Source organism: Oncorhynchus masou, chromosome 5 (genome assembly GCF_036934945.1).
Source record: "Oncorhynchus masou masou isolate Uvic2021 chromosome 5, UVic_Omas_1.1, whole genome shotgun sequence".
NCBI classification, from domain to species: Eukaryota; Metazoa; Chordata; class Actinopteri; order Salmoniformes; family Salmonidae; genus Oncorhynchus; species Oncorhynchus masou.
The window spans coordinates 5185868-5209013 of NC_088216.1; the positions used below are offsets into that span (position 1 = coordinate 5185868).

Below are 23146 nucleotides of genomic sequence, written 5' to 3' on the forward strand. Positions count from 1 at the left end.
TGGTAGTAGTACTGGTACATGTTGTAGTTCTCTGGTAGTAGTACTGGTACATGTTGTAGTTCTCTGATAGTAGTATTGTTACATGTTGTAGTTCTCTGGTGGTAGTACTGGTACATGTTGTAGTTCTCTGATAGTAGTACTGTTACATGTTGTAGTTCTCTGGTAGTAGTACTGGTACATGTTGTAGTTCTGATAGTATTACTGGTACATGTTGTAGTTCTCTGGTAGTAGTACTGGTACATGTTGTAGTTCTGATAGTATTACTGGTACATGTTGTAGTTCTCTGATAGTAGTATTGTTACATGTTGTAGTTCTCTGATAGTAGTACTGTTACATGTTGTAGTTCTCTGATAGTAGTACTGGTACATGTTGTAGTTCTGATAGTATTACTGGTACATGTTGTAGTTCTCTGATAGTAGTATTGTTACATGTTGTAGTTCTCTGATAGTATCACTGGTACATGTTGTAGTTCTCTGATAGTAGTACTGGTACATGTTGTAGTTCTCTGATAGTAGTACTGTTACATGTTGTAGTTCTGATAGTAGTACTGGTACATGTTGTAGTTCTCTGATAGTATCACTGGTACATGTTGTAGTTCTGATAGTATCACTGTTACATGTTGTAGTTCTCTGATAGTATCACTGGTACATGTTGTAGTTCTCTGATAGTATTACTGGTACATGTTGTAGTTCTCTGATAGTATTGTTGCATGTTGTAGTACTGGTACATGTTGTAGTACTGTTACATGTTGTAGTTCTCTGATAGTATCACTGGTACATGTTGTAGTTCTCTGATAGTATCACTGGTACATGTTGTAGTTCTGATAGTATCACTGTTACATGTTGTAGTTCTCTGATAGTATCACTGGTACATGTTGTAGTTCTCTGATAGTATCACTGGTACATGTTGTAGTTCTGGTAGTAGTACTGTTACATGTTGTAGTTCTCTGATAGTAGTACTGTTACATGTTGTAGTTCTCTGATAGTATCACTGGTACATGTTGTAGTTCTCTGATAGTATCATTGGTACATGTTGTAGTTCTGATAGTATTACTGGTACGTGTTGTAGTTCTCCGGTAGTAGTACTGGTACGTGTTGTAGTTCTCTGATAGTATTACTGTTACATGTTGTAGTTCTCTGGTAGTAGTACTGGTACATGTTGTAGTTCTCTGATAGTATTACTGTTACATGTTGTAGTTCTCTGGTAGTAGTACTGGTACATGTTGTAGTTCTCTGATAGTATTACTGTTACATGTTGTAGTTCTGGTAGTATTACTGTTACATGTTGTAGTTCTCTGATAGTAGTACTGGTACATGGTGTAGTTCTGATAGTATTACTGGTACATGTTGTAGTTCTCTGGTAGTAGTACTGGTACATGTTGTAGTTCTGATAGTATTACTGTTACATGTTGTAGTTCTCTGGTAGTAGTACTGGTACATGTTGTAGTTCTCTGATAGTAGTACTGTTACATGTTGTAGTTCTCTGGTAGTAGTACTGTTACATGTTGTAGTTCTCTGATAGTATCACTGTTACATGTTGTAGTTCTGGTAGTAGTACTGGTACATGTTGTAGTTCTCTGATAGTAGTATTGTTACATGTTGTAGTTCTCTGATAGTATTATTGTTACATGTTGTAGTTCTCTGATAGTATTACTGGTACATGTTGTAGTTCCCTGATAGTATTACTGGTACATGTTGTAGTTCTCTGATAGTATTACTGGTACATGTTGTAGTTCTGGTAGTAGTACTGTTACATGTTGTAGTACTGTTACATGTTGTAGTTCTGGTAGTAGTACTGTTACATGTTGTAGTACTGTTACATGTTGTAGTTCTGGTAGTATCACTGGTACATGTTGTAGTTCTCTGATAGTAGTATTGTTACATGTTGTAGTTCTCTGGTAGTAGTACTGGTACATGTTGTAGTTCTCTGATAGTAGTACTGGTACATGTTGTAGTTCTCTGATAGTATTACTGGTACATGTTGTAGTTCTCTGATAGTATTGTTGCATGTTGTAGTACTGTTACATGTTGTAGTACTGTTACATGTTGTAGTTCTCTGATAGTATCACTGGTACATGGTGTAGTTCTCTGATAGTATCACTGGTACATGTTGTTGTACTGTTACATGTTGTAGTTCTCTGATAGTATCACTGTTACATGTTGTAGTTCTCTGATAGTATCACTGGTACATGTTGTAGTTCTCTGATAGTATCACTGGTACATGGTGTAGTTCTCTGATAGTATCACTGTTACATGTTGTAGTACTGTTACATGTTGTAGTTCTCTGATAGTATCACTGTTACATGTTGTAGTTCTCTGATAGTAGTACTGGTACATGTTGTAGTTCTCTGATAGTATCACTGGTACATGGTGTAGTTCTCTGATAGTATCACTGGTACATGTTGTAGTTCTCTGATAGTAGTACTGGTACATGTTGTAGTTCTCTGATAGTAGTACTGTTACATGTTGTAGTTCTCTTATAGTAGTACTGTTACATGTTGTAGTTCTCTTATAGTCTTACTGTTACATGCTGTAGTTCTCTGGTAGTATTATTGTTATTGAACTATGATTGCAGCCATAACAAGTTAAATTGTTTGCAGTGTGGACATGTTACAATGACTTTTCTTGACTTGCCATGCATGTTGGGGATTTCAGGGGATTTCATAGTTGTATATACTATGTGTAGGCTGTGTAGACTCGCTATGTGCAACTTAGGGGACGGCTTTCGGCATCAACGATACACATTTAGAGCAAGCCAAACGCAACAAGGTATATATTGAAGAAACACAGAAAATCAATGATCAAATCGATTACATAACTGTACACGTAAACCTAGGCGTACTGCTCAAATTTGTCCAAATAAGATTCCCTCATTGTGAGCAATTAGCTAGTTCACGTGCAAATGGGTGCTAATTAATGCTATGCTAACATTGGTGCGGTAGTTGGTCATATAAAAATATACCACTGCACTGGTTTAACATGAATATTACAAAGTACATTATGCATAATGACAGTCTCACTAACTTCCATGGTTTATAGTTTTATCTACTGTATGTAGGTTAGGCTTGATTAAGATTCGCTTTCATTGGCGTTGATACCTTCGACGTGAACCTCATCATGGGTGACGTTGAAGGAGACGGGAAGGGTTCCGGTTAAATGCGTTTGACTCCACCCACATTGAGGTCGGCCCCAACTTCTGACTCCGCCCACATTGAGCCCGGCCCCGAACTGCACACTGCAGTCAGAGGTTTCTCTCCCTAGAACTCCTTAAGTGGGGTTATTGAATTCATTTAACATATGAAGAATACTTACAAATATATGTTATTAATTCAGAATAAAGTAACAAGTGATAACTTCTAGGCTACAATCCAGTACATTATAATGTGACCTTTCTGAGTATATATCAAACAGCAGGGCTGGTTCTAAGATGACATTTCTGGGCTGGTTCTAGGATGATGTTTCTGGGCTGGTTCTAGGATGATGTTTCTGGGCTGGTTCTAAGATGACATTTCTGGGCTGGTTCTAGGATGATGTTTCTGGGCTGGTTCTAGGATGATGTTTCTGGGCTGGTTCTAGGATGATGTTTCTGGGCTGGTTCTAGGATGACATTTCTGGGCTGGTTCTGGATGACATTTCTGGGCTGGTTCTAGGGTGATATTTCTGGGCTGGTTCTAGGGGGGTATTTCTGGGCTGGTTCTAGGATGGCATTTCTGGGCTTGTTCTAGGATGATATTTCTGGGCAGGTTCCAGGTTGACATTTCTGGGCTGGTTCTAGAATGACATTTCTGGGCTGGTTCTAGGGCGATATTTATTGGCTGGCTCTAGAATGACATTTCTGGGCTGGCTAAAGGGTTATATTTCTGGGTTGGTTCTAGGATGATGTTCATGGGCTGGTTTTAGAATGATATTTATGGGCGGGTCCTACAATGATATTTATGGACTGGTTCTAGGATGACACTTCTAGGCCGGTTCTAGGATGATATTTCTGGGTTGGTTCTAGAATGATATTTCTGGGCTGGTTCTAGGATGATATTTATGGGCTGGATCAAAGGTAATATTTATGGGCTGGTTTTAGGATGATATTTATGGGCTGGTTCTAAGGTGATATTTCTGGGCTGGTTCTAGGATTATATTTATGAGTTGGTTTTAAAATTATATTTCTTTGCTGGTTCTTGGATGATAATCATGGGCTGGTTCAGGATTATATTTATGGGCTGGTTCTAGGATGATATTCATGAGCTGGTTTTAGAATTATATTTATTGTCTGGTTCTAGGATTAATTTTCTATACTGGTTCCATGTTGGGGGGGGGCAGACATTTCTTCTCTGTTTCTGAGCTAATATCCTGCAACTGACTGCCAGTCTGTCTGCCAGTCTGTCTGCCAGTCTGTCTGCCAGTCTGTCTGCCTGCCTGTCTATCTATCTATCTATCTATCTATCTATCTATCTATCTGTCTATCTGTCTATCTGTCTATCTGTCTATCTGTCTATCTGTCTATCTGTCTGTCTGTCTGTCTGTCTGTCTGTCTGTCTGTCTGTCTGTCTGTCTGTCTGTCTGTCTGTCTGTCTGTCTGTCTGTCTGTCTGTCTGTCTGTCTGTCTGTCTGTCTGTCTGTCTGTCTGTCTGTCTGTCTGTCTGTCTGTCTGTCTGTCTGTCTGTCTGTCTGTCTGTCTGTCTGTCTGTCTGTCTGTCTGTCTGTCTGTCTGTCTGTCTGCCTGCCTGCCTGCCTGCCTGCCTGCCTGCCTGCCTGCCTGCCTGCCTGCCTGCCTGCCTGCCTGTCTGTCTGTCTGTCTAGAACACACAAATAAGTAAGGAGGGGGAGGAGAGACTGTGAGACAACACACAGCAGGAGAGAGAGAGAGAGAGGGGCAGCGAGAGAGAGAGAGGGGGGCAAAGAGAGAGGTTGTAGGACAGGAGAGAGGTTGCAGGACAGGAGAGAGGGATATCTTTGCTCTATGCAACATGGATTCCTCCACAACAGCACTGCTCCTCTGTTCTCTACTCTGGACAGGTAAACTACTACACTACAGCTGCTTCTCTCTACACTACAATGCCGAACATGTTATTAAACTATAAGCTGCTTCTCTCTACACTACAATGCAGAACATGTTATTAAACTATAAGCTGCTTCTCTCTACACTACAATGCAGAACATGTTATTAAATCATTTACGGGGATAGTTACGAGATTTTTTTTTTTTTTTACAATTTTTGTTTCCCAATCTTGACAGCAGTCTATAGACAAGGCCAGGAAATAAATATCTACATATGTTAAATTGCTGCACTATCCCTTTTAAGTAGATATTATTAGCTCTGAACTGCTTTAAACTTTCTACTTTCTAAAAAAAGTTTTGGGATTATGATTAAAATAATAAACTAATGGTTTAGAATTCTTAATTTAACAGAAAATGTTTCTCAGAAATGTAAATGCACGGTGATACATTTCCTTTTTTTACTGTAGATGTGAATTTATAATACCGTGTTAATATCAAGTCTTGCTGAGTCATGGTCCTATCCAGACCTGAGCTGCATGTTGTCTCTGATTGGATGTTTGCTCTGGGGTGGCATTTGTTTGCTGTTCTCCCCACAGACCAGACTGAAAGCTCACAGTCTGCCCCTGTGTGTGTGTTTTATGTGAGTGTGTGTTTGGTGTGTGAGTGTGTGTGTGTGTGTGTTTTATGTGAGTGTGCGTGTGAGTGTTTGGTGTGTGAGTGTACGTGCGTGCCTGCATGCCTTTAGATGTATACCATTCAATGTGGACATGGTCTATATTACTCTCTATATGTGAATCCTGTATATGCAAGAATAGCGTGTGTGTGTGTGTGTGTGTGTGTGTGTGTGTGTGTGTGTGTGTATACGTGCTTGTGTGTGAGTGTGTGTGTGTACGTGCTTGTGTGTGAGTGAGTGAGTGTGTGTACGTGCTTGTGTGAGTGAGTGTGTGTACGTGCTTGTGTGTGAGTGTGAGTGAGTGTGTGTACGTGCTTGTGTGAGTGAGTGTGTGTACGTGCTTGTGTGTGAGTGTGAGTGAGTGTGTGTACGTGCTTGTGTGAGTGAGTGTGTGTCAACTCATTGAACCCCCCCTTTGGGTGGAACCCTGAAGTCTCTCTTGCATCGGAGGATGTCAATAACTAGTGTGTGTCTCTCTTAGTGTCTATTTCTGTGTGTGTGTGTGTGTGTGTGTGTGTGTGCGTGTGTGTGTGTGCGTGTCTCTGTGTGTGTGTGTGTGTGTGTGTGTGTGTGTGTGCTATAACCTTGTCTCTTCTCTCCTACAGTGTGTTTGTGTTATATGTGTGTGTGTGTTACTAACCTATCTTTCCTACAGTGTGTGTGTGTGTGTGTTACTAACCTATCTCTCCTACAGTGTGTGTGTGTGTGTGTTACTAACCTATCTCTCCTACAGTGTATGTGTGTGTCTTACTAACCTATCTCTCCTCATTTTTACATTTTACATTGAGTCATTTAGCAAAGTGCCTGACAGAGCATTCGCCTGAAGATAGCTAGCATTCATGCTTTCCAAGATGGCGTAGCAGTTGGACGTCTGTTTTGTCTTTGTCTTGTCTTTGTCTTGTCGTATATATCATTTTCTCTGTATATTTTTTAAAATATTTTTAATCTCAATATCCATCTACGGACTGAACATACTCTCCTGCAACCCGCCTCACCCAATGTGGTACGGATCTGCTATTTTTATACTTTAGAACCGGAACCCCCATCAGAAGCTAGCCAGCTAACTAGCTACTAGCTAGTAGTCAGTTAGCCACTGCTAGCAGTCATCACCGTTAACCCAGGCATCAGCCAGCCTCGGTCTGCACAGCGTGATGTCAACCCAGAGCATATCGGACTGCTTTTTCTCTACCACATCTCCGGACTCCTACCGCAAGCTCTGAACCTTTACACGGATCATCGCAGCTAGCTAGCTGCTATCCGAGTGTCTACTCATGGCTAACGTCTCTGTCCTGAAGAAAGCACCAGTTAGCCCGGAGATAGCCTTGAGCTAGGCCCATGTTCCGGCTAGCCGAAGAGATCCATCAGACAATTCCTGGGCTTCAATACCTCTTTTGCTAATTGGCCTGGACCCTTCACTGCCGAAACAGAGCCCTGACCATACATCACGGCTTCAACAGGCTCTTCCATTGCAATGTCCCCCTGAGGCCCATCTGCTAGCCTGCTAGCCCTGGTCTGCTAGCTGTCTGAATCGTTGTGTCTCCAGCTCGCCTGGCTGCTCACTGGACCCTATGATTCCTCTGCAACACATGCCACTCCCTAATGTCAATATACCTTGTCTACTGCTGTTTTGGTTAGTGATTGTCTTATTTCACTGTAGAGCCTCCGGCCCAGCTCAATATGCCTTGGCTAGCCCCTTTGTTCCACCCCCCACACATGCGGTGACCTCACCTGTCTTAAATGGTGCCTCTAGAGACAAAACCTCTCTCATCGTCACTCAATGCCTAGGTTTACCTCCACTGTAATCACATCCTACCATACCCTTGTCTGTACATTATGCCTTGAATCTATTTTTCCGCGCTCAGAAATCTTAACCTACCCTTACCCCACTCCTCCTCTTTTCCTCTGGTGATGTAGAAATTAACCGAGGCCCTGCAGCCCCCAGCATCACTCCCCAGGCACTCTCATTTGTTGAATTCTATAACCGTAAAAGCTTTGGTTTCATGCATGTTAACATTAGAAGCCTCCTCCCTAGGTTTGTTTTTACTCACTGCTTTAGCCTACTCCGCCAACCCGGATGTCCTAGCCGTGTCTGAATCCTGGCTTAGGAAGGCCATCAAATATCCTGAAATTTCCATCCATAACTATAACATTTCCCGACAAGATAGATCTGCCAATGGGGGCGGAGTTGCAATCTACTGCAGAGATAGCCTGCAGAGTTCTGTCATACTATCCAAGTCTGTGCCCTATCAATTCGAGCTTCTACTTCTAATAATCCACCTTGCCAGATACAAGTCTCTCATCGTTGCTGCTTGTTATACACCCCCTTCAGCCCCAGCTGTGCCCTGGACACCATATTTGAATTGATCGCCCTCATCACCGTCAAACGCTCCCTAAAACACTTCAGCAAGCAGGCCTTTCTAATTGACCTGTCCCGGGTATCCTGGAGGGATATTGACCTCATCCCGTCAGTAGAGGATGTCTGGTTGCTCTTCAAAAGTGCTTTCCTCACCATCTTAAATAAGCATGCCCCATTCAAAAAATGTAGAACTAAGAACAGATATAGTCTTGGTTCACTCCAGACTTGACTGCCCTTGACCAGCACAAAAGCATCCTGTGGCGTTCTGCATTAGCATCGAATAGCCCCGGCAATTTGCACATTTTCAGGGAACTCAGTAACCAATATTCTCAGCCAGTTAGGAAAGCTAAGGCTAGCTGTTTCAAACAGAAACTTGCTTCCTGTAGCACTAACTCCAAAAGGTTTTGAGACACTGTAGTCCATGGAGAACAAGACCACCTCCCCCCAGCAGCCCACTGCACTGAGGCTAGGAAACACTGTCACCCTCGATAAATCTACGATAATCGACAATTTCAACAAGCATTTTTCAATGGCTGGCCATGCTTTCCACCTGGCTACCCTTACCCCGGCCAACATTTCAGCACCCCCTGCAGCAACTTGCCCATCCCACCAGTTCTCCTTCATCCAAATCCAGGCAGCTGATGTTCGGAAAGAACTGCAAAATCTGGATCCCTACAAATCAGCTGGGCTAGACAATCTGGACCCTCTCTTTCTAAAATTATCAGTCGAAATTGTTGCAACCCCTATTAATAGCTTATTCAACCTCTCTTTCGTATTGTCTGAGATCCCCAAAGATTGGAAAGCTGCCGGGGTCATCCCCATCTTCAAAGCGGGAGACACTCTAGACCCAAACTGTTATAGACCAATATCCATCCTGCCCTGCCTTTCTAAAATCTTTCGAAAGCCAAGTTAACAAACAGATTACCGACCATTTCGAATCCCAACGTACCTTCTCCACTATGCAATCTGATTTCCGAGATGGTCATGGGTGCACCTCAGCTACGCTCAAGGTCCAAAACGATATCATAACCGCAATCGATGAGACATTACTGTGCAGCTGTCTTCATCGACCTGGCCAAGGCTTTCGACTCTCACCACATTCTTATCGGCAGACTCAATAGCCTTGGCTTCTCAAATGACAGCCTCACCTGGTTCACCAACTACTTCTCTGATAGAGTTCTGTGTGTCAAATCGGAGGGCCTGTTGTCCGGACATCTGACAGTCTCTATGAGGGTGCCACAGGGTTCAATTCTCGGGCCGACTCTTTTCTCTGTATTTACATTTACAAAATAGCATCCAATACTCTACTCAGCAAAGTAAATGTAGTCTATCACAGTGCCATCCGTTTTGTCCCCAAAGCCCCATATACTACCCACAACTGCGACCTGTATGCTCTCGTTTGTTGGCTCTCACTACATATTCGTCGCCAAACCCATTGGCTCCAGTTCATCTATGAGTCTTTGCTAGGTAAAGCCAAGCCTTATCTCAGCTCAATGGTCACCATAGCAACACTCACCCGTAGCACAAGCAGTTATATTTCACTGGTCATCCCCAAAGCCAACACTTCCTTTGGCTGCCTTTCCTTCCAGTTCTCTGCTGCCAATGACTGGAACGAATTGCAAAAATCACTGTCTTATATCTCCCTCTCTAAATTTAAGCATCAGCTGTCAGAGCAGCTTACCGATCACTGTACCTGTACACAGCCAATCTGTAAATAGCACACCCAACTACCTCATCCCCATATTATTACTTACCCTCTTGCTCTTTTGCACCCCAGTATCTCTACTTGCACATCATCATCTGCACATCTATCACTCCAGTGTTAATACTAAATTGTAATTATTTTGCCTCTATGGCCTATTTATTGCCTCCATCTCTACTCTTCTACATTTGCACACACTGTGCGTACACTTTTCTATTGTGTTATTGACTGCATGATTGTTTATTCCATGTGTAACTCTGTGATGTTGTTTTTGTCGCACTGCTTTGCTTTATCTTGGGCAGGTTGCAGTTGTAAAAGAGAACTTGTTCTCAAATGGCCTACCTGGTTAGTTAGGACAACCACATATCACAGTAGTCATGGCATTTTATTCAATAAAGAAGCTAATAGCAGAGTCAGAGCTAGTGAGGGGAGGGGGTGCTGTGTGATTATTTAAGATACTGTTCAAAGAGGTAGAGTTTCAGATGTTTTCAGAAGATGCTGTCCTAGCTTCAGGGGGAAGCTGGTTCCACCATTGGGGGACCAGGACAGAGAATAGCTTGGACTGGGCTGAGTGGGAGACCAGAGGTGGCAGAATAGAGAGCTTGGGTTTGAGCATAGCCTGAAGGTAGGGAGGGACAGTTCCTCTTGCTGCTCCGTAGGCAAGTACCATGGTCTTCTTTTGGATGTGAGCTTAGACTAGAAGGCAGAGGAGCGGGGTGATGTGGGAGAACATGGGAAGGTTGAACCAGGCGGGCTGCAGCATTCTGGGTAAGTTGCAGGGGTTTGATGGCACAAGCAGGGAGCCCAGCTATCAATGAGATGCAGTAGTCCAGACGGGAGAGAACAAGTCCCTGGAGTAGGACCTGCGGCACTTCCTGTGTGAGGAAAGGTCGTACTAGGCAGATGTTGTAGAGCATCAACCTGCAGGAGCGCGTCACTGCTGTGATGTTTGCAGAGAATGACAGGGTGTTGTCCAGGGTCATGCCAGGGTGTTGTCCAGGGTCACGACAGGGTGTTGTCCGGGGTCACACCAAAATTCTTTACACACTGGGCGGGGGGGACACCTTGGAGTTGTCAACCGTGATGGAGAGGTCTTGGAGTGGGCAGGCCTTCCCCCAGGACAAAATGCAGCTCCATCTTGTCGACATTGAGCTTGAGATGGTGGGCCGACATCCAAGCTGAGATATCTGCCAGGCAAGCAGAGATGTGTGTCACCACCTGGGTGTCAGAAGGAGGGAAGGAGAAAAGTAGTTGAGTGTCATCCGCATAGCAATGATAGGAGAGAGCATGAGAGGATATGACAGAGCCATGTGACTTGGTATAAAGAGAAAAGAGGAGAGGGCCTAGATCTGAGCCCTGGGGGACACCTATAGAGTGTATGGCAGTGTGTGTGTGTGTTACTTACTTATCTCTCCCTCCTATCCAGTATGTGCCCAGGCCCCAGTAGTGTCAGTTGAGCCCAGGTCAGCAGGGGTCCGGCAGGGAGAGTCGGTCAGTTTTCGCTGCCGGGTGGTTAGTGGGTCACAGCCCGTCCATCTGGAGTGGAAGAGAACCAACAACCATCCACTGGCAGGTTTGGCTCTGACCACACATATGCACACAGGCAGACAGACACACACAGGCACGCACACGCACGCACACACAGCCCTTGAATGGTACTCAACTACACAATAGCTGTGACACAATGTTAAATGGACAGTTTATAAAAATGTGATGATTGAACTGGTTTTTAACTGGTCCTAACCGGTCATAAGTGGTTAGATGGTTCTAACTCGTTCTAACCGCTCCTATCTACTCTGTCCTTAGATAACGTGAAGATTGGTCCGGATGGTTCCGTGCTCACCATCGCTAACACCAGGAACGGTAACCAGGGGCAGTACCGTTGCGTGGCAACTAACTCTGCGGGCCGAAGCACCATGATGGCCTCACTGACCATCAAACGTGAGTGACCATCCCTAACCTAGAGATAGAGCTCCAGGGAGGGACAGGGCTGAGGGGAGAAGAGGCCCAGAGATAGAGCTCCAGGGAGGGACAGGGCTGAGGGGAGAAGAGGCTCAGAGATAGAGCTCCAGGGAGGGACAGGGCTGAGGGGAGAAGAGGCCCAGAGATAGAGCTCCAGGGAGGGACAGGGCTGAGGGGAGAAGAGGCCCAGAGATAGAGCTCCAGGGAGGGACAGGGCTGAGGGGAGAAGAGGCTCAGAGATAGAGCTCCAGGGAGGGACAGGGCTGAGGGGAGAAGAGGCCCAGAGATAGAGCTCCAGGGAGGGACAGGGCTGAGGGGAGAAGAGGCCCAGAGATAGAGCTCCAGGAGTGAGGATGGATGGGTGGTGATGGAGAGGATCATGGGTAAGGGTAGGATGGAGAAGTGGAGAAGGGTGTATAGTGAGAGGAATCAGGAGGGCTGTAGTTGTAGTAGTTGACATGTAGTGTCAGGGTAGGATGGAGAAGGGTGTATAGTGAGAGGAATCAGGAGGGCTGTAGTTGTAGTAGTTGACATGTAGTGTCAGGGTAGGATGGAGAAGGGTGTATAGTGAGAGGAATCAGGAGGGCTGTAGTTGTAGTAGTTGACATGTAGTGTCAGGGTAGGATGGAGAAGGGTGTATAGTGAGAGTAATCAGGAGGGCTGTAGTTGTAGTAGTTGACATGTAGTGCTAGAGTTGGAGGATCATTCTTCATATGGTTGGAACTTGAAACGTCAGTAAATTAAACTTTTTCATGTATCATGTATCATGTATCTGTCTGTGTACCACCTGAAGAAGTGGAAAACCACACTCAACCCTCTCTTCTTCTGTGTGTGTGTGTGTGTGTGTGTGTGTTGTGCATGTCCTCTCGCCTCAGATTCCCCTAAGGTGCGGGTAACCCCGGCAGGGCCCCTGCGAGTCCGGCTTGGTGAACCTGTAGCTCTGGAATGCCACGCCACAGGTAGGCCACGCCCCTCCGTTACCTGGCAACGCCACGGAACACAGCTGGTAACCACAAAGACCGAGGACACCAGTACACTGAAGGTCAGACGATCTGCCCGTACACCTACATACAGACATGCTGTACACACACACACACACACACACACACACACACACACACACACACACACACACACACACACACACACACACACACACACACACACACACACACACACACACTCATACACACGTATTTGTAAGGACTTTTTGGGGACCTACAATTGATTACCATTCACTTTTTTCAAGTGATGAAAATTTGTACACACACAAAGACATACACACACAAACACAGACATACGCACACAAACACAGACAGACACACAAGCACAAACACAGACATACACACACAAACACAGACAGACACACAAGCACAAACACAGACACACACACACAGACATACACACACAAACACAGACATACACACACAAACACAGACATACAGACACACAAACAAACAAAGACATACACACACAAACACAGACATACACACACAAACACAGACATACACAGACATACAGACACACAAACAAACAAAGACACACAAACAAACAAAGACATACACACACAAACACAGACATACACACACAAACACAGACATACACACACAAACACAGACAGACACAACTGTCTCCCTCCATGTCTCCTGTCTCCAGGTGGCAGCAGTGAGCTCTGAGGACGCTGGAGTGTACGTGTGTCAGGCCCAGAACACTGAGGGGGTCGCCGAGGTCAAGGTGGAGGTCATCGTTGAGGGCGGCCAGGGCGTTGCCAACGCACCCAAGGCAACGGTATCCATGGCAGAGGTGACAGCTGTGGAGGGTCACATGGTCACCATGCAGTGTCAGGCCACAGGTAATAATCAGTCAGTCAGTCAATCAGTCAGTCAGTCAGTCAGTCAGTCAATCAGTCAGTCAATCAGTCAGTGAGTCATTCAACCAATCAGTCAGTCAGTCAGTCAGTCAATCAGTCAGTCAATCAGTCAGTCAATCAGTCAGTGAGTCATTCAACCAATCAGTCAGTCAGTCAATCAGTCAGTCAATCAGTCAGTCAATCAGTCAGTCAATCAGTCAGTCAATCAGTCAGTCAATCAGTCAGTCAATCAGTCAGTCAATCAGTCAGTCAGTCAGTCAGTGAGTCATTCAACCAATCAGTCAGTCAGTCAGTCAGTCAGTCAATCAGTCAGTCAATCAGTCAGTCAATCAGTCAGTCAATCAGTCAGTCAGTCAGTCAGTCAGTCAATCAGTCAGTCAGTCAGTCAGTCAATCAGTCAGTCAATCAGTCAGTCAATCAGTCAGTCAATCAGTCAGTCAATCAGTCAGTGAGTCATTCAACCAATCAGTCAGTAAATCAATCAATGATAATAAGTGATTTTATATCAGACAGGTTCTCTATGTAATCACTACTATTGACCAGAGCCCTATGGGACTACTTTATAACCCCCCCTGGGTTCTCTATGTAATCACTACTGTTGACCAGAGCCCTATGGGACTACTTTATAACCCCCCCTGGGTTCTCTATGTAATCACTACTATTGACCAGAGCCCTATGGGACTACTTTATAACCCCCCCTGGGTTCTCTATGTAATCACTACTGTTGACCAGAGCCCTATGGGACTACTTTATAACCCCCCTGGGTTCTCTATGTAATCACTACTGTTGACCAGAGCCCTATGGGACTACTTTATAACCCCCCTGGGTTCTCTATGTAATCACTACTGTTGACCAGAGCCCTATGGGACTACTTTATAACCCCCCTGGGTTCTCTATGTAATCACTACTGTTGACCAGAGCCCTATGGGACTACTTTATAACCCCCCTGGGTTCTCTATGTAATCACTACTGTTGACCAGAGCCCTATGGGACTACTTTATAACCCCCTGGGTTCTCTATGTAATCACTACTGTTGACCAGAGCCCTATGGGACTACTTTATAACCCCCCTGGGTTCTCTATGTAATCACTACTGTTGACCAGAGCCCTATGGGACTACTTTATAACCCCCCTGGGTTCTCTATGTAATCACTACTGTTGACCAGAGCCCTATGGGACTACTTTATAACCCCCCTGGGTTCTCTATGTAATCACTACTGTTGACCAGAGCCCTATGGGACTACTTTATAACCCCCCTGGGTTCTCTATGTAATCACTACTGTTGACCAGAGCCCTATGGGACTACTTTATAACCCCCCTGGGTTCTCTATGTAATCACTACTGTTGACCAGAGCCCTATGGGACTACTTTATAACCCCCCTGGGTTCTCTATGTAATCACTACTGTTGACCAGAGCCCTATGGGACTACTTTATAACCCCCCTGGGTTCTCTATGTAATCACTACTGTTGACCAGAGCCCTATGGGACTACTTTATAACCCCCCTGGGTTCTCTATGTAATCACTACTGTTGACCAGAGCCCTATGGGACTACTTTATAACCCCCCTGGGTTCTCTATGTAATCACTACTGTTGACCAGAGCCCTATGGGACTACTTTATAACCCCCCTGGGTTCTCTATGTAATCACTACTGTTGACCAGAGCCCTATGGGACTACTTTATAACCCCCCTGGGTTCTCTATGTAATCACTACTGTTGACCAGAGCCCTATGGGACTACTTTATAACCCCCCTGGGTTCTCTATGTAATCACTACTGTTGACCAGAGCCCTATGGGACTACTTTATAACCCCCCTGGGTTCTCTATGTAATCACTACTGTTGACCAGAGCCCTATGGGACTACTTTATAACCCCCCTGGGTTCTCTATGTAATCACTACTGTTGACCAGAGCCCTATGGGACTACTTTATAACCCCCCTGGGTTCTCTATGTAATCACTACTGTTGACCAGAGCCCTATGGGACTACTTTATAACCCCCCTGGGTTCTCTATGTAATCACTACTGTTGACCAGAGCCCTATGGGACTACTTTATAACCCCCCTGGGTTCTCTATGTAATCACTACTGTTGACCAGAGCCCTATGGGACTACTTTATAACCCCCCTGGGTTCTCTATGTAATCACTACTGTTGACCAGAGCCCTATGGGACTACTTTATAACCCCCCTGGGTTCTCTATGTAATCACTACTGTTGACCAGAGCCCTATGGGACTACTTTATAACCCCCCTGGGTTCTCTATGTAATCACTACTGTTGACCAGAGCCCTATGGGACTACTTTATAACCCCCCTGGGTTCTCTATGTAATCACTACTATTGACCAGAGCCCTATGGGACTACTTTATAACCCCCCTGGGTTCTCTATGTAATCACTACTGTTGACCAGAGCCCTATGGGACTACTTTATAACCCCCCTGGGTTCTCTATGTAATCACTACTGTTGACCAGAGCCCTATGGGACTACTTTATAACCCCCCCTGGGTTCTCTATGTAATCACTACTGTTGACCAGAGCCCTATGGGACTACTTTATAACCCCCCCGGGTTCTCTATGTAATCACTACTGTTGACCAGAGCCCTATGGGACTACTTTATAACCCCCCTGGGTTCTCTATGTAATCACTACTGTTGACCAGAGCCCTATGGGACTACTTTATAACCCCCCCTGGGTTCTCTATGTAATCACTACTGTTGACCAGAGCCCTATGGGACTACTTTATAACCCCCCTGGGTTCTCTATGTAATCACTACTGTTGACCAGAGCCCTATGGGACTACTTTATAACCCCCCTGGGTTCTCTATGTAATCACTACTGTTGACCAGAGCCCTATGGGACTACTTTATAACCCCCCTGGGTTCTCTATGTAATCACTACTGTTGACCAGAGCCCTATGGGACTACTTTATAACCCCCCTGGGTTCTCTATGTAATCACTACTGTTGACCAGAGCCCTATGGGACTACTTTATAACCCCCTGGGTTCTCTATGTAATCACTACTGTTGACCAGAGCCCTATGGGACTACTTTATAACCCCCCGGGTTCTCTATGTAATCACTACTGTTGACCAGAGCCCTATGGGACTACTTTATAACCCCCCTGGGTTCTCTATGTAATCACTACTGTTGACCAGAGCCCTATGGGACTACTTTATAACCCCCCTGGGTTCTCTATGTAATCACTACTGTTGACCAGAGCCCTATGGGACTACTTTATAACCCCCCTGGGTTCTCTATGTAATCACTACTGTTGACCAGAGCCCTATGGGACTACTTTATAACCCCCCTGGGTTCTCTATGTAATCACTACTGTTGACCAGAGCCCTATGGGACTACTTTATAACCCCCTGGGTTCTCTATGTAATCACTACTGTTGACCAGAGCCCTATGGGACTACTTTATAACCCCCGGGTTCTCTATGTAATCACTACTGTTGACCAGAGCCCTATGGGACTACTTTATAACCCCCCTGGGTTCTCTATGTAATCACTACTGTTGACCAGAGCCCTATGGGACTACTTTATAACCCCCCTGGGTTCTCTATGTAATCACTACTGTTGACCAGAGCCCTATGGGACTACTTTATACCCCCCTGGGTTCTCTATGTAATCACTACTGTTGACCAGAGCCCTATGGGACTACTTTATAACCCCCCTGGGTTCTCTATGTAATCACTACTGTTGACCAGAGCCCTATGGGACTACTTTATAACCCCCCCTGGGTTCTCTATGTAATCACTACTGTTGACCAGAGCCCTATGGGACTACTTTATAACCCCCCCTGGGTTCTCTATGTAATCACTACTGTTGACCAGAGCCCTATGGGACTACTTTATAACCCCCCGGGTTCTCTATGTAATCACTACTGTTGACCAGAGCCCTATGGGACTACTTTATAACCCCCCCTGGGTTCTCTATGTAATCACTACTGTTGACCAGAGCCCTATGGGACTACTTTATAACCCCCCCCTGGGTTCTCTATGTAATCACTACTGTTGACCAGAGCCCTATGGGACTACTTTATAACCCCCCTGGGTTCTCTATGTAATCACTACTGTTGACCAGAGCCCTATGGGACTACTTTATAACCCCCCCTGGGTTCTCTATGTAATCACTACTGTTGACCAGAGCCCTATGGGACTACTTTATAACCCCCCCTGGGTTCTCTATGTAATCACTACTGTTGACCAGAGCCCTATGGGACTACTTTATAACCCCCCCTGGGTTCTCTATGTAATCACTACTGTTGACCAGAGCCCTATGGGACTACTTTATAACCCCCCGGGTTTCTATGTAATCACTACTGTTGAACAGAGCCCTATGGGACTACTTTATAACCCCCCTGGGTTCTCTATGTAATCACTACTGTTGACCAGAGCCCTATGGGACTACTTTATAACCCCCCCTGGGTTCTCTATGTAATCACTACTGTTGACCAGAGCCCTATGGGACTACTTTATAACCCCCCCCGGGTTCTCTATGTAATCACTACTATTGACCAGAGCCCTATGGGACTACTTTATAACCCCCCGGGTTCTCTATGTAATCACTACTGTTGACCAGAGCCCTATGGGACTACTTTATAACCCCCCCCCGGGTTCTCTATGTAATCACTACTGTTGACCAGAGCCCTATGGGACTACTTTATACCCCCCCCGGGTTCTCTATGTAATCACTACTGTTGACCAGAGCCCTATGGGACTACTTTATAACCCCCCCCGGGTTCTCTATGTAATCACTACTGTTGACCAGAGCCCTATGGGACTACTTTATAACCCCCCTGGGTTCTCTATGTAATCACTACTGTTGACCAGAGCCCTATGGGACTACTTTATAACCCCCCCTGGGTTCTCTATGTAATCACTACTGTTGACCAGAGCCCTATGGGACTACTTTATAACCCCCCCTGGGTTCTCTATGTAATCACTACTGTTGACCAGAGCCCTATGGGACTACTTTATAACCCCCCCTGGGTTCTCTATGTAATCACTACTGTTGACCAGAGCCCTATGGGACTACTTTATAACCCCCCTGGGTTCTCTATGTAATCACTACTGTTGACCAGAGCCCTATGGGACTACTTTATAACCCCCCTGGGTTCTCTATGTAATCACTACTGTTGACCAGAGCCCTATGGGACTACTTTATAACCCCCGGGTTCTCTATGTAATCCCCCCCCGGGTTCTCTATGTAATCACTACTGTTGACCAGAGCCCTATGGGACTACTTTATAACCCCCCTGGGTTCTCTATGTAATCACTACTGTTGACCAGAGCCCTATGGGACTACTTTATAACCCCCCTGGGTTCTCTATGTAATCACTACTGTTGACCAGAGCCCTATGGGACTACTTTATAACCCCCCTGGGTTCTCTATGTAATCACTACTGTTGACCAGAGCCCTATGGGACTACTTTATAACCCCCCTGGGTTCTCTATGTAATCACTACTGTTGACCAGAGCCCTATGGGACTACTTTATAACCCCCCTGGGTTCTCTATGTAATCACTACTGTTGACCAGAGCCCTATGGGACTACTTTATAACCCCCCTGGGTTCTCTATGTAATCACTACTGTTGACCAGAGCCCTATGGGACTACTTTATAACCCCCCTGGGTTCTCTATGTAATCACTACTGTTGACCAGAGCCCTATGGGACTACTTTATAACCCCCCTGGGTTCTCTATGTAATCACTACTGTTGACCAGAGCCCTATGGGACTACTTTATAACCCCCCTGGGTTCTCTATGTAATCACTACTGTTGACCAGAGCCCTATGGGACTACTTTATAACCCCCCGGGTTTTCTATGTAATCACTACTGTTGACCAGAGCCCTATGGGACTACTTTATAACCCCCCTGGGTTCTCTATGTAATCACTACTGTTGACCAGAGCCCTATGGGACTACTTTATAACCCCCCCTGGGTTCTCTATGTAATCACTACTGTTGACCAGAGCCCTATGGGACTACTTTATAACCCCCCCTGGGTTCTCTATGTAATCACTACTGTTGACCAGAGCCCTATGGGACTACTTTATAACCCCCCCGGGTTCTCTATGTAATCACTACTATTGACCAGAGCCCTATGGGACTACTTTATAACCCCCCGGGTTCTCTATGTAATCACTACTGTTGACCAGAGCCCTATGGGACTACTTTATAACCCCCCCTGGGTTCTCTATGTAATCACTACTGTTGACCAGAGCCCTATGGGACTACTTTATAACCCCCCCCGGGTTCTCTATGTAATCACTACTGTTGACCAGAGCCCTATGGGACTACTTTATACCCCCCCCCCCCGGGTTCTCTATGTAATCACTACTGTTGACCAGAGCCCTATGGGACTACTTTATAACCCCCCCTGGGTTCTCTATGTAATCACTACTGTTGACCAGAGCCCTATGGGACTACTTTATAACCCCCCCTGGGTTCTCTATGTAATCACTACTGTTGACCAGAGCCCTATGGGACTACTTTATAACCCCCCGGTTTCTCTATGTAATCACTACTGTTGACCAGAGCCCTATGGGACTACTTTATAACCCCCCCGGGTTCTCTATGTAATCACTACTGTTGACCAGAGCCCTATGGGACTACTTTATAACCCCCCTGGGTTCTCTATGTAATCACTACTGTTGACCAGAGCCCTATGGGACTACTTTATAACCCCCCTGGGTTCTCTATGTAATCACTACTGTTGACCAGAGCCCTATGGGACTACTTTATAACCCCCCTGGGTTCTCTATGTAATCACTACTGTTGACCAGAGCCCTATGGGACTACTTTATAACCCCCCGGGTTCTCTATGTAATCACTACTGTTGACCAGAGCCCTATGGGACTACTTTATAACCCCCCTGGGTTCTCTATGTAATCACTACTGTTGACCAGAGCCCTATGGGACTACTTTATAACCCCCCTGGGTTCTCTATGTAATCACTACTGTTGACCAGAGCCCTATGGGACTACTTTATAACCCCCCTGGGTTCTCTATGTAATCACTACTGTTGACCAGAGCCCTATGGGACTACTTTATAACCCCCCTGGGTTCTCTATGTAATCACTACTGTTGACCAGAGCCCTATGGGACTACTTTATAACCCCCCTGGGTTCTCTATGTAATCACTACTGTTGACCAGAGCCCTATGGGACTACTTTATAACCCCCCTGGGTTCTCTATGTAATCACTACTGTTGACCAGAGCCCTATGGGACTACTTTATAACCCCCCTGGGTTCTCCATGTAATCACTACTGTTGACCAGAGCCCTATGGGACTACTTTATAACCCCCCCCCTGGGTTCTCTATGTAATCACTACTGTTGACCAGAGCCCTATGGGACTACTTTATAACCCCCCGGGTTCTCTATGTAATCACTACTGTTGACCAGAGCCCTATGGGACTACTTTATAACCCCCCTGGGTTCTCTATGTAATCACTACTGTTGACCAGAGCCCTATGGGACTACTTTATAACACCCCTGGGTTCTCTATGTAATCACTACTGTTGACCAGAGCCCTATGGGACTACTTTATAACCCCCCCTGGGTTCTCTATGTAATCACTACTGTTGACCAGAGCCCTATGGGACTACTTTATAACCCCCCCCCCCCCGGGTTCTCTATGTAATCACTACTGTTGACCAGAGCCCTATGGGACTACTTTATAACCCCCCCTGGGTTCTCTATGTAATCACTACTGTTGACCAGAGCCCTATGGGACTACTTTATAACCCCCCCTGGGTTCTCTATGTAATCACTACTGTTGACCAGAGCCCTATGGGACTACTTTATAACCCCCTGGGTTCTCTATGTAATCACTACTGTTGACCAGAGCCCTATGGGACTACTTTATAACCCCCCCTGGGTTCTCTATGTAATCACTACTGTTGACCAGAGCCCTATGGGACTACTTTATAACCCCCCTGGGTTCTCTATGTAATCACTACTGTTGACCAGAGCCCTATGGGACTACTTTATAACCCCCCCTGGGTTCTCTATGTAATCACTACTGTTGACCAGAGCCCTATGGGACTACTTTATAACCCCCCCCGGGTTCTCTATGTAATCACTACTGTTGACCAGAGCCCTATGGGACTACTTTATAACCCCCCGGGTTCTCTATGTAATCACTACTGTTGACCAGAGCCCTATGGGACTACTTTATAACCCCCGGGTTCTCTATGTAATCACTACTGTTGACCAGAGCCCTATGGGACTACTTTATAACCCCCCTGGGTTCTCTATGTAATCACTACTATTGACCAGAGCCCTATGGGACTACTTTATAACCCCCCGGGTTCTCTATGTAATCACTACTGTTGACCAGAGCCCTATGGGACTACTTTATAACCCCCCGGGTTCTCTATGTAATCACTACTATTGACCAGAGCCCTATGGGACTACTTTATAACCCCCCGGGTTCTCTATGTAATCACTACTATTGACCAGAGCCCTATGGGACTACTTTATAACCCCCCGGGTTCTCTATGTAATCACTACTATTGACCAGAGCCCTATGGGACTACTTTATAACCCCCGGGTTCTCTATGTAATCACTACTATTGACCAGAGCCCTATGGGACTACTTTATAACCCCCCCCGGGTTCTCTATGTAATCACTACTATTGACCAGAGCCCTATGGGACTACTTTATAACCCCCCCGGGTTCTCTATGTAATCACTACTATTGACCAGAGCCCTATGGGACTACTTTATAACCCCCCCCCCCCGGGTTCTCTATGTAATCACTACTGTTGACCAGAGCCCTATGGGACTACTTTATAACCCCCGGGTTCTCTATGTAATCACTACTGTTGACCAGAGCCCTATGGGACTACTTTATAACCCCCCGGGTTCTCTATGTAATCACTACTGTTGACCAGAGCCCTATGGGACTACTTTATAACCCCCCTGGGTTCTCTATGTAATCACTACTGTTGACCAGAGCCCTATGGGACTACTTTATAACCCCCCCGGGTTCTCTATGTAATCACTACTGTTGACCAGAGCCCTATGGGACTACTTTATAACCCCCCGGGTTCTCTATGTAATCACTACTGTTGACCAGAGCCCTATGGGACTACTTTATAACCCCCCCGGGTTCTCTATGTAATCACTACTGTTGACCAGAGCCCTATGGGACTACTTTATAACCCCCCTGGGTTCTCTATGTAATCACTACTGTTGACCAGAGACCTATGGGACTACTTTATAACCCCCCCGGGTTCTCTATGTAATCACTACTGTTGACCAGAGCCCTATGGGACTACTTTATAACCCCCCGGGTTCTCTATGTAATCACTACTGTTGACCAGAGCCCTATGGGACTACTTTATAACCCCCCCCCGGGTTCTCTATGTAATCACTACTATTGACCAGAGCCCTATGGGACTACTTTATAACCCCCCCCCCCCGGGTTCTCTATGTAATCACTACTATTGACCAGAGCCCTATGGGACTACTTTATAACCCCCCCCCCCCCGGGTTCTCTATGTAATCACTACTATTGACCAGAGCCCTATGGGACTACTTTATAACCCCCCCCCCGGGTTCTCTATGTAATCACTACTATTGACCAG

General features: G+C 45.6%; 1 protein-coding gene across 1 annotated transcript in view; it reads left to right on the plus strand.

Moving 5' to 3' along the window:
* Positions 1–4850: 4850 nt before the first annotated feature.
* The window catches only part of LOC135531413 (basement membrane-specific heparan sulfate proteoglycan core protein-like), a 40676-nt gene continuing 22380 nt past the window's right edge, over positions 4851–23146 (plus strand). Inside the window, exons 1-5 of the mRNA XM_064959452.1 lie at positions 4851–5009; positions 11149–11295; positions 11529–11663; positions 12560–12726; positions 13341–13536. Coding sequence (XP_064815524.1) covers positions 4961–5009; positions 11149–11295; positions 11529–11663; positions 12560–12726; positions 13341–13536 — 694 coding nt within the window. The 5' untranslated portion in view covers positions 4851–4960. The remainder of the gene's footprint in view (positions 5010–11148; positions 11296–11528; positions 11664–12559; positions 12727–13340; positions 13537–23146) is intronic.